This window comes from Schistocerca americana, chromosome 6, assembly GCF_021461395.2.
Source record: "Schistocerca americana isolate TAMUIC-IGC-003095 chromosome 6, iqSchAmer2.1, whole genome shotgun sequence".
NCBI lineage: Eukaryota > Metazoa > Arthropoda > Insecta > Orthoptera > Acrididae > Schistocerca > Schistocerca americana.
In genome coordinates this window covers 28,857,715-28,871,305 of record NC_060124.1, presented here as the reverse complement: position 1 = coordinate 28,871,305, position 13,591 = coordinate 28,857,715, and the positions used below count along the sequence as shown (strand labels likewise).

At 39.9% G+C, this 13,591-nt stretch overlaps 1 protein-coding gene across 1 annotated transcript in view; it reads right to left on the bottom strand.

Moving 5' to 3' along the window:
* Positions 1-13,591, bottom strand: part of LOC124619703 (dynein axonemal heavy chain 2) — a 1,014,172-nt gene that overhangs the window by 414,294 nt on the left and 586,287 nt on the right. Inside the window, 5 exon segments of the mRNA XM_047146260.1 lie at positions 193-338; positions 3,797-3,875; positions 9,259-9,341; positions 9,492-9,607; positions 10,475-10,660. Of these exon segments, the coding sequence (XP_047002216.1) occupies positions 193-338; positions 3,797-3,875; positions 9,259-9,341; positions 9,492-9,607; positions 10,475-10,660 (610 nt within the window).

The following is a 13,591-nucleotide window of genomic DNA, read 5'->3' as shown; positions in this document are numbered from 1 at the left end:
ACAGTTTTATTCAGAAAATTATTCACAGTTATTGTGAAATCACATAGGAAATTTGTTTCCTTTATTAGTAGACCTAGTACGCATACTGCAACAAAACAACAGTAACATTCCACAAATTTGCCAAGCTCAGCCCATATACTTGTACTTTCCATGGGGTAATCATCTCTCTCTCTATCTCTAAGTAGCAGTTACCTTGATGTACTTCTTTTTTTGTTTTTGTCGATCATACCAAAAGCCATAATCTATCCACTGACGAATTAGCTCAAGAGGAGGTTGTGAGCCATACTCTTCTTTTGCAGGCATATTGAGGTCATCCATAAATGTTATCATTATTTTGCCTAAAAATAAAAGCATACAGCAAAAATTTAATGTGCATACACAGATGGCATGTTAAACAGAAATGAAATATATTGAGTAACACAAAGTATTAAGAATACGGAGCAGTTAACAACATGTGTTGTACAGGCCTCTTGAAAAATCAGGGAAACCTTAAACTAATTTCCCAGCACATTTCCGTGAAAGTATTTAATACCAATAATAAAAGGCAGTTTCATTTCATCTGTAATTCACACAAAAACAACACAAAAAAGAAAAATAGCTTCCTGTAAAATTTGCCTTCTAGTCTTAGGTTCAGAGCGGGCATCCTTGTTCTGCAGCTAACACTTAACAAACTCCCATTCACACACACACACACACACACACACACACACACACACACACACACACACACAAAGTGCCATTTGTAAGTTTAAAAGGACAGTAAAAACAGATGTTTTTTGGCACTCTTAAGGAAAATATTCTGAGATCTTGATTCAAGGAGGAAGATTCCTATTAGTTATATGACAAGTAGCAATATTCATTGTACATAGTTCTCCGTTGTTAAAGCAAGCAACAAATTGTGGATTTTATGCAGGTGGAGCCCCACAATTCATAATTACAGTAATTGAAGAGTCATGCTGAAGATTCACCGACTGCAGCTATTGTGTGATTCCTAATAAGGTTTTGTTCTAATAACTGATGTACTATGATCAATATCACTATGGACATGATAATGTAGATACTGGCAAAAACCTTGCAGCAGGAGATTAATATCAACTACTTAGCATAACTGAAGAAAACAGATGCCTCTACTCCAATGTTGTGGTTCTCCTTTAATTTTTTTACTGTGTTATGTTTAGCACATGTAATAACAAACAATCTACAGTAAATTAATGATAGTTACAATGCAGTGTTTAATAACTGCTTTCTTTGATAATGTATAACTCCTGTATTTTCACACCCCTGAAAGCTGCACTTCATGATGAAATATATAGAACATGATAAATAAAAACTAAAAGACCAGTTCATTTAGAATGGATCACTTAAATCAGTGACACATCAAAACCAAGTTACTGTATCAAATTCATCTCATTTTACACTAAACTAAATACATTACTGTAGCAGTTTAAGTATAATGACAAAGTTCTTATTTGCGGATCTACAGATTTAATATTTATGAATAAATTTTGTATTCTTTGAGCAATGAAAAATCTAAGATGAAATGTACAATTGTATTCTTTGGCACTTTAATTGTATCTTTTGCATGAAATGTGAACGAAGCTTCTAATAAAATGAGAAATTAATTGTTTACATTAAAAGGAACAGAGAACTAACCATTTATTAGAAATTTGACTAAAAGTGTAACATTTTCATAATGTGGGAAGTGTCAGGAGTGAACCTCAAAACACAGCTTCTAACAAAGTATGGACTGCAGAAAGGAAGGATACCTGCCCACTGCATTGCAAAAGTATTGAGTCATTGATAGGCACATAGAAAAGAGAATGAAAACTTGTTAGCTTTTGAAAGAAATATTTTGTTAGCTAGAGCATGTGCACACACACACACACACACACACACACACACCCTACCAGTGCTCTTACACTCTGCCTGCTAGGTGACAACCCCAGTGAGCAAATTTTCATTTTCTTTTGTATGTGCCTGTCAACAACTCAACGGCTCTGCTACTTGGTGAGTGTTCTTCTTGACTTCTAAATTATTTAGCCAGAATCTTCCTTCCATATTGCCAGGTAGTCAGTTAGTTTCATGTTCCATGGATCCGTTGCACAATTAATCGTAGTGATGTGGAACAACTCGTTTTACACTCGCATTACATATTCACTTGTAAATAAGGCTACATGATGGCCACTTAATTTGTCTCGCATTACATATTCACTTGTAAATAAGGCTACATGATGGCCACTTAATTTGTTTTTTATTTCATACATGTGAGTTCCTAATTCTTACCCATCACCTTCTATACATTATAAAAATAGAAAGTCTTCTATGGAACAGAATGAGTTATCAAGGAGAAACTGTTTCAGTTTGTTTTCAAAACTTTGCTGCCAGTTAGACATTTTATATCACTTAATAAGTGGTCAAGAATTTTGGTTATAGCACTGGATTATTTACATGAAACTTCATAAGGGAATACTTACACTGTGAAACATTAGTCAAAATGCCTAACTCCTTCAGCAGGTGTCTACAAAATGACTGAGTGTGAACAGCCTATATTGTACTTACAGCCTGTTTTTGGACAATGAAAACTTTCTTAAAGATGACTTATCCCAGAACATTATTCCATACGACATTGGAAATGTAGTCCCATGCTTCGTGAAAGGGCGTAGGGAATGATGCAGCAGACCCACACCGCTGTACTAGGCAAGGTCCTAATGGAGGTGGTTCGCCATTGTCTTCCTCCAACCGTAATGGAGTGAATGATTATGATGAAGATGACACACAACACCCAGTCATCTCAGGGCAGGTGAAAATCCCTGATCCTGCCGGGAATCGAAACCGGGACCCCGTGCTCAGGAAGCAAGAACGCTACTGCGAGACCACAAGCTGCAGACCATATGACATTACTGAACGAAAATAAGAAAAATATTTCACCTTCCTGATTTGTTGTTCCTCCAGGTTTGCAATGATTCAAAATGAAAATGTTGCAAATGTGGCTGAACTAAGTTGTTTTGCAAGTTCCAAAACTTAATTTTTCCAATTATAATTCTCATCAATATGGACACCCAAAATTTTAAAGTTTGCACCCTGGTCATTCTTTCCTCATCATGTGTTATACTTATCATTAGTGTAGTACCTTTAGATGTACAGAACCAAATATGTTTTGTCTCTTTGTAACTGGGAGTGAAACTGTTTACAGAAAACAATCAAGAATACTGTCAAGAACATAATTTACCATTTTTTCAGTCGCTATACGAATATTTGAACTGATTACAATAATAATGTCATCCACAACAAGAAATAATTCTGCTTTTTGTATATTAGATGGAAGGTCATTAATATACATGAAGAACAATAGTGGACCTAAGGTAGAGCCTTATGCTGTCCCATAAGTGATTTCTCCTGTCAGGAGAATCTCTCTTGATTAAATTGCTTGAATTATAAGTACAACTTTTTGCATTCTTTTGGTTAGATAAGACATTATTCATTGGTTGGCTATACCACCAATTCCATAAATCCTCATGGAAGCACTCTTAGCTGTATGATGTTAAGCTCAGACATGTGAAATATTCTAATATTGCTTGAGTTTTGTATTAAAAAGTCAGAAAGAAATGTGAGGCGAAACTGAATTCAGAAAGTTAAACTTACCATTAATAATGAGAAACAACATTGCTTAAAATGGCATAAAGAAAGGGAGAAATAAATGTGATATGTATACTTCAAATTAGAGAATCTTCATTATATTCTCAAGCTGTGAGCCATATCGTTTCTTCCTTAACTCTGTAATACCAGTGTCATTTACCTCCAACAGGTACATAGATGTCTTTTGTCCTTTTTTCCACTCGGCCCTCAATGGTATCTTGCACATTTTGAGATGTTGTCTGGAAAACAGGAATAATAATAAAAGAAATTAACAATAAAAATGAATGCAAAATTGTCAGAAAAATTCTAGGTCACAAACATGTAGGTGAACAATACTGATCCAGAAGCAATGAGGAAATCAAACAATACACAAATATCGAAAGTGGCATAAGAAAACACAAGTTAAGATCCTTCTATGGACACATTAAAAGAGAGAACACAGATAGACTTTCAAAACAAACAGTCAATTTTTTGACAACAGGAGCAAAGCCAAAACGGAAATAATGAAATGGGCTGGAGGGATCAAAACTGAACTGAAATTGGTAGGAATTACTTCAGAAGATGTCCAAACCTGCAACATCTTCAGATCCAAAAATCAGGACGGCATGTTACCCATGAAGAAAAAGCCATAGAAAAAGTGTGGATCAACATGATCTGAAGAGACAAAGGAAGCTCACAGAAAGAGCATGAAAGAAATATGGGTACAGCTGAAGTCAAATTCTCATCTTCATGTACTTTGTATAGTTTTCATGGGCTTATTCACAAGTAATAATAATATTAATAATTTGAAGCTGACTGACAAAATTATACACATTAAAGATGAATATTTCTGACTGCAAAGAAGTGCAGATGGATAGGTGGAAGAATGGGTAGATGAATTTAAAATTGTTGAAGACTCAACAGTATGGTCCTCAGCACTCTTTCAAAGAACATGGTACTGCTGAATGTGGAGTACTCTGTTAAACAGAAAAGCAAAGGTCACATAATGATAGCCACAGTAACAGGAGAAGTCACAATGCCACACAAAAGTCAACCATTTTCATTTTATTGTTTTGTCATCACCTAAAATGGAGGGTATGTCCCTCAGTAGACCAAAGGATTCCCTCCTATCAGCACACAAAACTGGGGACATGCACTCCACTATAAAAAAGTTACTCTTTGGAGAATTTAAAGCCATTCTTCATACAATTGTTATCATTTGCTATAAAGAAGTGTATCATCTACCATAGCTTACACAGAAACTGTACTAAGCACAAATGTAAATAAATATATTGGAGTGTATTGTTATTGATGCTGGCATGTAGTGTGGTCTGACAAGCAGTGATTTTACTTGTTTCACGTGATGTAAAGTGTAAATTACATTGGTGGTCCAATGGATTTGTGGAGTCTATAATTATGTCTGCACACTACACGCCAACATCAAACATCTTTCAGTTTACATCAGAAAATAATTATTTTAGTAAGTTATTTCTGTGTTCCTTAAATCGCAAAGATATGTAATAATGAAGGACAAGTGAAGCTGCAGGACCTATCTTTATGAATTACATATGATTATAGGTTGGCTATTTACAGATGACTGCATGCAATAGTGAGAAATCTTTAGAGCACTTAAGTACACCAGGCAGAAAATTAGTAACTCCCAGAAGAACTCACACTAACTTAGTGGAACGACACCTTCAGCCTCGATAATGATCACAATCTCGCAAGAAAAAGGTACATAAGTTTCTTCAGGTATGATATACCCAGCTGGAGTTCCTCATTGATGATTAGATCCCTTAGAGTTACTGCAGTTTGGGGATGTGGATTAGGATGTTTCATCCAATGTTCCAAATGAGCTCACACATTTTCAATGGGATTAATACTGGGTGATTTAGTGGGCCAACTCAGGTGTGATATAGTGTCTGAATGTTCATCAAACCGTGGCTGTAAGTTTGCAGTGCTGTGAATGTGGTTGTTGTCATCCCAGAATATAACATACCTGCCGCATAATCAACATGAACATGTAGAAGAAATGGCAAGATGTGCTCACCAAGAATGTTTACAGTAACCTGAATGAGTGGTCCAGGGTCCTGGTCAACAAACACACCTAAAATCTCAGAGAATCACCTGTGGACATAATTACATACAAGTACAATTCATTGACTTACCAATGTATTTCATACTTTACATCACTTTAAAAGAAATAAAATCACCAGTCGTCAGACCACACCACATGCCTTCAATCAACTACTGATCATTTTTGGTGTTGTTTGGACCATTTTGACCAAGCAGCTTTACACTCTGCTGTGAGTATTGATATTTTGTGAGATAAGTAACTTCAAATGTCCAGTGCACATAATTCCCTTCACAATGAGTGTTCAGAACTAGTTTATATGGGCTACATTCACTGACATCACCAATTCCTGTAGTTGAAACCAACCGTCATTGACAAGTAGTGGCACTTGTCTCCTGTCCCTGCTGGTTAGCACCTTTTTACAATCACTGTTCACCACATTATAAGCTACAAGAGATACATTACTCCTCATACACATATTGGACCATCCACATTACTACACCAACAAGTTGGGCAACTTCACTGATGGTGTGGTAATGGGCACATCCAAACATGATAGCTGCTTTGTACCATTGTGTTGCATCTCCACAATGACCCATCCCACTGTGCTGATTTCATACAACAGACTGATACATATACACCATTTCACTGCCATGACTTATGTGGTGGTTCACATAAAAGCCTGGTACCATCTTTCATTTTTACGCAAAAAACTGCATGACTGCACAAATAAAATCTCAAGAAAAAAAAACGGCTTTGTTATTTGTCAACGTCCTGTCTTATTGCATGAATAACAGATAACCCTGAAGGAATATAATCATAATATTAGGATAAAGTGAATTGAAAACGTAGCTGCAAGTATGAAATTAAAACTAAAATAAAAATAAAATAAAAAAGGAATAGTTACATAGTGCATCAGGTCATTGATAAGTACCTCAACAGAGAACTATGAACAAATGATGTATAATATTTTACAACAATTATTCATTTACAATTGCAAATATTATGTACCAAAAGTTTTGCTAAATGTTAATATGTAACAACAATTTTAGAGTTAGAAAATAAAAAATAACCCACTGAAGATAGTACAAAATGTGCTGAAACATGTCTGGGTGAAACAAAACAGAAAAAAAAGTGTCTTGCATAAGGTGGAATTCCTCTTCCCATTTTGTAGCAAGCCAGACATAACAAGAGAAACTGCAACACCACAAAATTATCAAAGGACCCCAATCAACTTTGAGAACGATGCGGGAACTTGCGAGCTCTGCTTGCATCCTATGGGCAAGGCCAGCAGTCTTCACCACTTTCGCTAGTCACCTGTACAAACTGAGGATTGCCTCAGAACCCATGCAATGCAAGGCTGCCTCCGTATCTTGGATGAGGCCTCCCGGCAGACATAATGAGTGAACATTCTGTATGTGTGTTTCTTTTTTAAGAAGGCTTTGCCCAAAAGCTAAATGTGGAACGGTCTTCTCGTTGTGCCCGTCTGCAACTCAACATACACTCCTGGAAATGGAAAAAAGAACACATTGACACCGGTGTGTCAGACCCACCATACTTGCTCCGGACACTGCGAGAGGGCTGTACAAGCAATGATCACACGCACGGCACAGCGGACACATCAGGAACCGCGGTGTTGCCCGTCGAATGGCGCTAGCTGCGCAGCACTTGTGCACCGCCGCCGTCAGTGTCAGCCAGTTTGCCGTGGCATACGGAGCTCCATCGCAGTCTTTAACACTGGTAGCATGCCGCGTCAGCGTGGACGTGAACTGTATGTGCAGTTGACGGACTTTGAGCGAGGGCGTATAGTGGGCATGCGGGAGGCCGGGTGGACGTACCGCCGAATTGCTCAACACGTGGGGCGTGAGGTCTTCACAGTACATCGATGTTGTCGCCAGTGGTCGGCGGAAGGTGCACGTGCCCGTCGACCTGGGACCGGACCGCAGCGACGCACGGATGCATGCCAAGACCGTAGGATCCTACGCAGTGCCGTAGGGGCCGCACCGCCACTTCCCAGCAAATTAGGGACACTGTTGCTCCTGGGGTATCGGCGAGGACCATTCGCAACCGTCTCCATGAAGCTGGGCTACGGTCCCTCACACCGTTAGGCCGTCTTCCGCTCACGCCCCAACATCGTGCAGCCCGCCTCCAGTGGTGTCGCGACAGGCGTGAATGGAGGGACGAATAGAGACGTGTCGTCTTCAGCGATGAGAGTCGCTTCTGCCTTGGTGCCAATGATGGTCGTATGCGTGTTTGGCGCCGTGCAGGTGAGCGCCAAAATCAGGACTGCATACGACCGAGGCACACAGGGCCAACACCCGGCATCATGGTGTGGGGAGCGATCTCCTACACTGGCCGTACACCACTGGTGATCGTCGAAGGGACACTGAATAGTGCACGGTACATCCAAACCGTCATCGAACCCATCGTTCTACCATTCCTAGACCGGCAAGGGAACTTGCTGTTCCAACAGGACAATGCACGTCCGCATGTATCCCGTGCCACCCAACGTGCTCTAGAAGGTGTAAGTCAACTACCCTGGCCAGCAAGATCTCCGGATCTGTCCCCCATTGAGCATGTTTGGGACTGGATGAAGCGTCGTCTCACGCGGTCTGCACGTCCAGCACGAACGCTGGTCCAACTGAGGCACCAGGTGGAAATGGCATGGCAAGCCGTTCCACAGGACTACATCCAGCATCTCTATGATCGTCTCCATGGGAGAATAGCAGCCTGCATTGCTGCGAAAGGTGGATATACACTGTACTAGTGCCGACATTGTGCATGCTCTGTTGCCTGTGTCTATGTGCCTGTGGTTCTGTCAGTGTGATCATGTGATGTATCTGACCCCAGGAATGTGTCAATAAAGTTTCCCCTTCCTGGGACAATGAATTCACGGTGTTCTTATTTCAATTTCCAGGAGTGTATCATCTATACAGTGAGTAGCAACCCATGCTTTTCATAATATTGTCAATTTTCCAGCCCGGAGTTTCCCTTGGTTAATGAAAAGGATTGTCACACGGGAAAAGATATGACAAACAACTGATTTCAGAACACATTTAACCAAAACAACCTGATTCGGAAAATACTATTTGATGATAGCTGTATAAACTGAACATACCTGGCAGGGTAGAAATATCCAAACTTGTGATTATAATCAAAAAGATGTTTCCATGGGACAAATAGTGTTATAAGGATAAGACATTTGATAATGATGAGTGGAAAACCATAAGGCTGATTTATGAGGTCCCATAAAGAGTAACATTTATCAAGAATAAAAGACTAAATTGACAATGTTTCTTCTGGTTAGACACGATTTGAAAAACAAGTAGATGAATTTCACCTATTATTTGGCTCATGAAACCAGAAATTCTGAACTGTGTCAATGCAAACTCATGCCCTATAATCCCTGATGGAACCAAATTTTCACCGAGAAATAAGCAGTATAAAATGTTGCTGGAAACTTTTCAACAATAATTATATGAATACATTCTCTATAAATTACAGCTGTACATCAGTAATACATAAACAAAAAGTTTCTAACAATATATTTACAAATATTTTGTTCATACCTGTGCTGACATGTTCAGTACAAGCAAGGAAAATTTCAAACGATCCAATGAATCAAGGACAGTTTGTGCAGTAGATGTTTTTCCTAAACAGAAAAGAAGGAATAAACAACATAACATTTATTTATCAACATATTAATAATTACTATACTTCCCATAAAAGGTCTGTTAAGAGAATGGTATTTAGTTTAACATAATGTTATTTTATGTCCAAATCAAATACAAAGTGGTATTACCTGTTCCTACAGGTCCAACAAGGAGTCCAGGATAACTGTTTGAAAGGAGTACTGAAACAAGAAACTGATAACGTACAGTATCAACTGTTGGAACAATGATCTTGAAGAACGGTAATCTGAAAAAGAATTACTTTAAATAGCAAGAGAGAGAGTCATCAACACTTAAAGCAAAGTTCATGTTCCTAATTTAAAGGTATATAATTTTGTAACTGAGAAATTAAATTTAGAAATAAAAGCTATGGTAATTGAAAAATATGGTGTGCTCTAATGGCATTGTGTATTGGTAAAAATACAGAAATAATTTTTGTATTCTTTTCTGAGTTTCAGTTTTTTCTGTAAGTTGAGTGTTATTATTTTATAGATAACTCTGGTGATGACTGAAGAATCTGTGACATCACTTTTACTTGAGAATATGCGCTTCGGTTACAGTCTTTTAGTGTTTAAAGTGTACTGTAAATCATTTGCTGTATGATAAATTATTCACTGGAGACCGTGGGACATTCTTTTTTCAACACACTCGGCTGTGTATGTTGAACATGTGTGAGTTGCTTCACTGTGATGTAATATGCAAAAGGAAATCAACAACATTTTCATATGCATGTTTGTGATGTGTTGGCATTCCATTGAAGATTCTTACATAAAAACTGAAGCCCTCATGATTAAGTTGTGACATTGGAATACACACTGGCATAGCAAAAATACTATAAAAGACATTAGATAGATTTTATTATAAAATTTAGCATTTAGTTCATTACCTTAGTTTGCCAAGGCTAGTTACTATGGCTACAATGAAAAAAGAAAAATACAAATTCTTGTTACTTTAATACTAACCACAAATGCCACCTCAAAGCAGTTTTAACAGTAATGACAATGGAAATAGTGATTCTAATATAAAGTGAATATTTCGACAAATTATTTGTCTCAGAAGGGAACTGTTATCATCTTATCTCATGTAAACTAACAAAGTATTAGCTGCATCTTACTCTTTATCAAATTTCCAATTTCCTGTGAGCATAACTTCCCAGCAGGCAAAGTTGCGAGATCTTACATCCACATAATATTCATAAATAGTATCCTTCAAGGGAAAGCATCCTTCCATACCACGAATAAGAGTGTCAAGTTTTTTACGACCCTCTTCATCCACTGAAGCACAGAGAGACCATATCATGCTGAAATAGTTAAACTAGTTTTTAGATGCTACTTGAGCATTCAAAATGTAATATATTTAACATAAATAAATCAATCTTTTCTGGTGTTGTTTAAGTTAGAGCATATGATGGTGTGGTCATTAATGGCCTTGCAGGAGTAAGACACACAGAAAATAAACTAGGTTCTACAATTATTTTATCAAAACAAAAAACAGTGATAGAAAGATAAGTGTGACTCAAACAACAATGAGTCTGTGGAAATTAGAATGTGTGTCAACAACTTCAATAGAGATGCATACATGGACAAAGGTACTTTACACCAAGACACTGCATAGAAGTATGTTCTGTATTGACATGTGGAATAATCGGGTCTACTGCCGGATGTTTGTGCTGCTTTGGCACAATATTTCGGCCACGTAACTCGTTGCCTTCTTCAGGTGCTACCTAAGACTGCTGTATTGGATGATCTTGTCCAGTATCTATGCCCAGAGGGCACTGGGTGCTCTCTCTACCGTCTGCGCCCGCCTGGCGCTGCCTGTAAGGCGTTGTCTCTTCCCCGGTGCTCCCTCGGACATCCGCACCCGACTTGGTCTCCATCTGTGGCAGCTCTCTGAGGCCTGTCATTTGTCGGGTGTTCCGTTCGTGGTCTGTGCCCGCCTGGCGCTTCTCCTGCGGTGTTACTACTTCTTGAGGAGTTTCTTGGTTCCTCTCGTTGGGCCTGATAAGCTCCAGAGCCGGACTCCATGCTGAGCTGAGCTGGTAACCGCTGTCTTGGTTTATTAGGTTGTCTGGCCTCCTTTATGACACTGTCCCAAAATCTTGGAGTCTGTGTCACAATTTGGGTGTTGTTGTAGTCCATTGAATGACCGAGCTCCAGACAGTGCTCCACTATGGCAGATATGGTTGCCTGTCCGAGTCTGGTGTGCCTCTAGCGTTCTTTGCACCTGACGTCCACTGTCCTGGTTGTCTGGCCAATGTATGATTTTCCACACTGGCACGGGATGTTGTAAATGCCTGGTTTACGTAGCCCCAGGTCATCCTTCACTCTCCCTAGTGTTGTCCCAATTTTGGAGAGTGGACAGAAGATACTCTTTATATCATATTTCGAAAGAATTCTGCTGATCTTTGCAGAAATAGGTCCAGCACATGGCAGGTATGCCACCTTCTTCGCCTCCTCTGGCTCCTCTTCTGTACCCTGTGGTTGGCTGGTAGCACGAAGTGCCCTTTGGACGTCTGTGGAGGAGTATAGATTTCTGCTGAACACCAGCTGTAGATGTTCTATCTCTGTGGCCACACTTTCCGTATCCGACAGAGCCCAAGCCCTGTGAACTAATGTTTTCAAGACTCCATTCTTCTGTGCTGGGTGGTGGCAGCTACTGGCTTGAAGGTATAAGTCAGTGTGGGTACACTTACGATACACACTGTGCACCAAGTCGGGCGCGGACGTCTGAGGCAGCTCCAGGGAAGGGATAACAGCTTACAAGCAGCACTAGGCGGGCGCGGACCGCAAATGGTGTGCCCGACGCGAGACGGGGCTCAGACAGCTGCCACAACTGCAGATGGTGGACAGGGCGGTTGCGGACGTCCGTGGGAGCACCAGGAAAGTGCCAACACCTCAGGAGCAGCACCAGGTGGGTGCGGACCACGAACGGAAGAACCTGAAGAAGGCAACGAGTTACGTGGCTGAAATATTGTTCCAGAGCTACACAAACATCCGGCAGTAGACCCGATTATTCCACATGTCAAGATCTCTCCGGGAAAGCCTGAAGAGTTACATGTTCTGTATTGTTAACTATGATGGAAACAAAGATATTGCCAATGACATTTCATCTTTGGCACCAATGTAATCTCTTTGTCTCACAGCGAAATACCACATTATTAACAACTGTTAGATACCACTACTTCTTTCACAAGCAGCTGCTTTTCTGACACTGAGAGAAGCTCAAATTTTTATAGAGCCAAGAACACTTAATACAACAAATCCATCACAAAAGAATTTGTAACTATAAATCTCTTAAATACTGTAAAGGATTGCTTAAAAACACAAAGTAATGGTAGATAAAAATTGGATTTCGTTAAAACTAAATATCTTTCTCATTCCTCAAGACACTTCATTTATGATTGTTGTTGCTGAAAGTATGCCCAAGATATATGATGGGGGCGGGATGTGGGGGTGATAGCAGGGTAGGGGAGGGAGACAGTAAAGTGCTACTTGTGGGAGCATATAGATATAAAGCGAGGAGAGTGTAAAAAAGCAGCTAGGTACGGTTGGGAGGATAGATGGATTGGGGGAGGGGAGTGGCAGGGGTGGAGAAGGAGGAGGCAGAAACATGGAGAAGTAAAAGATTGGTACACAGGTGGAACAGATGACTGTGAAATGGTGGAGTGGGAACAGGGAAGAGGATAGGTGTGTAAAGGATAGTGACCAAACAAGGTTGAGGTCTGGGGGGTTACAGGAATGTAAGGTATTTTGCAGGGAGAGTTCCCACCAGCACAATTCAGAAAAGTTGGTGTTGGTAAGAAGGATCCAGGTGGCACAGGATGTGAAGCAGTTGCTCAAGTGAAAAACAATGTGTTGGGCAGCGTGCTCAGCAACTGTGTGGTCTGGCTGTTTCTTGGCCACAGTTTGTCAGTGAACGTTCCTGCAGCCAAACAGTTTGTTGGTTGTCATGCCCACATAGAACACAGTACAGTGGTTGCAGCTTACCTAGTAGATAACATGACTGGTTTCACAGCTAACCCTGCCTTTAATGGAGTAGCTGACACTTGAGACCAGACTGGAGTAGGTGGTTGTGGGACAATGAATGGGACAGATCTTGCATCTATGTCTATTACGGGGATATGAGCTATGAGGCAAGGGACTGGGAGCAGGTATGAAGCCAGGATGGACAAGGATATAGTGTAGGTTCGGTGGACAATGGAATACAACTGTAAGAGGGTTGGGAAGGATAG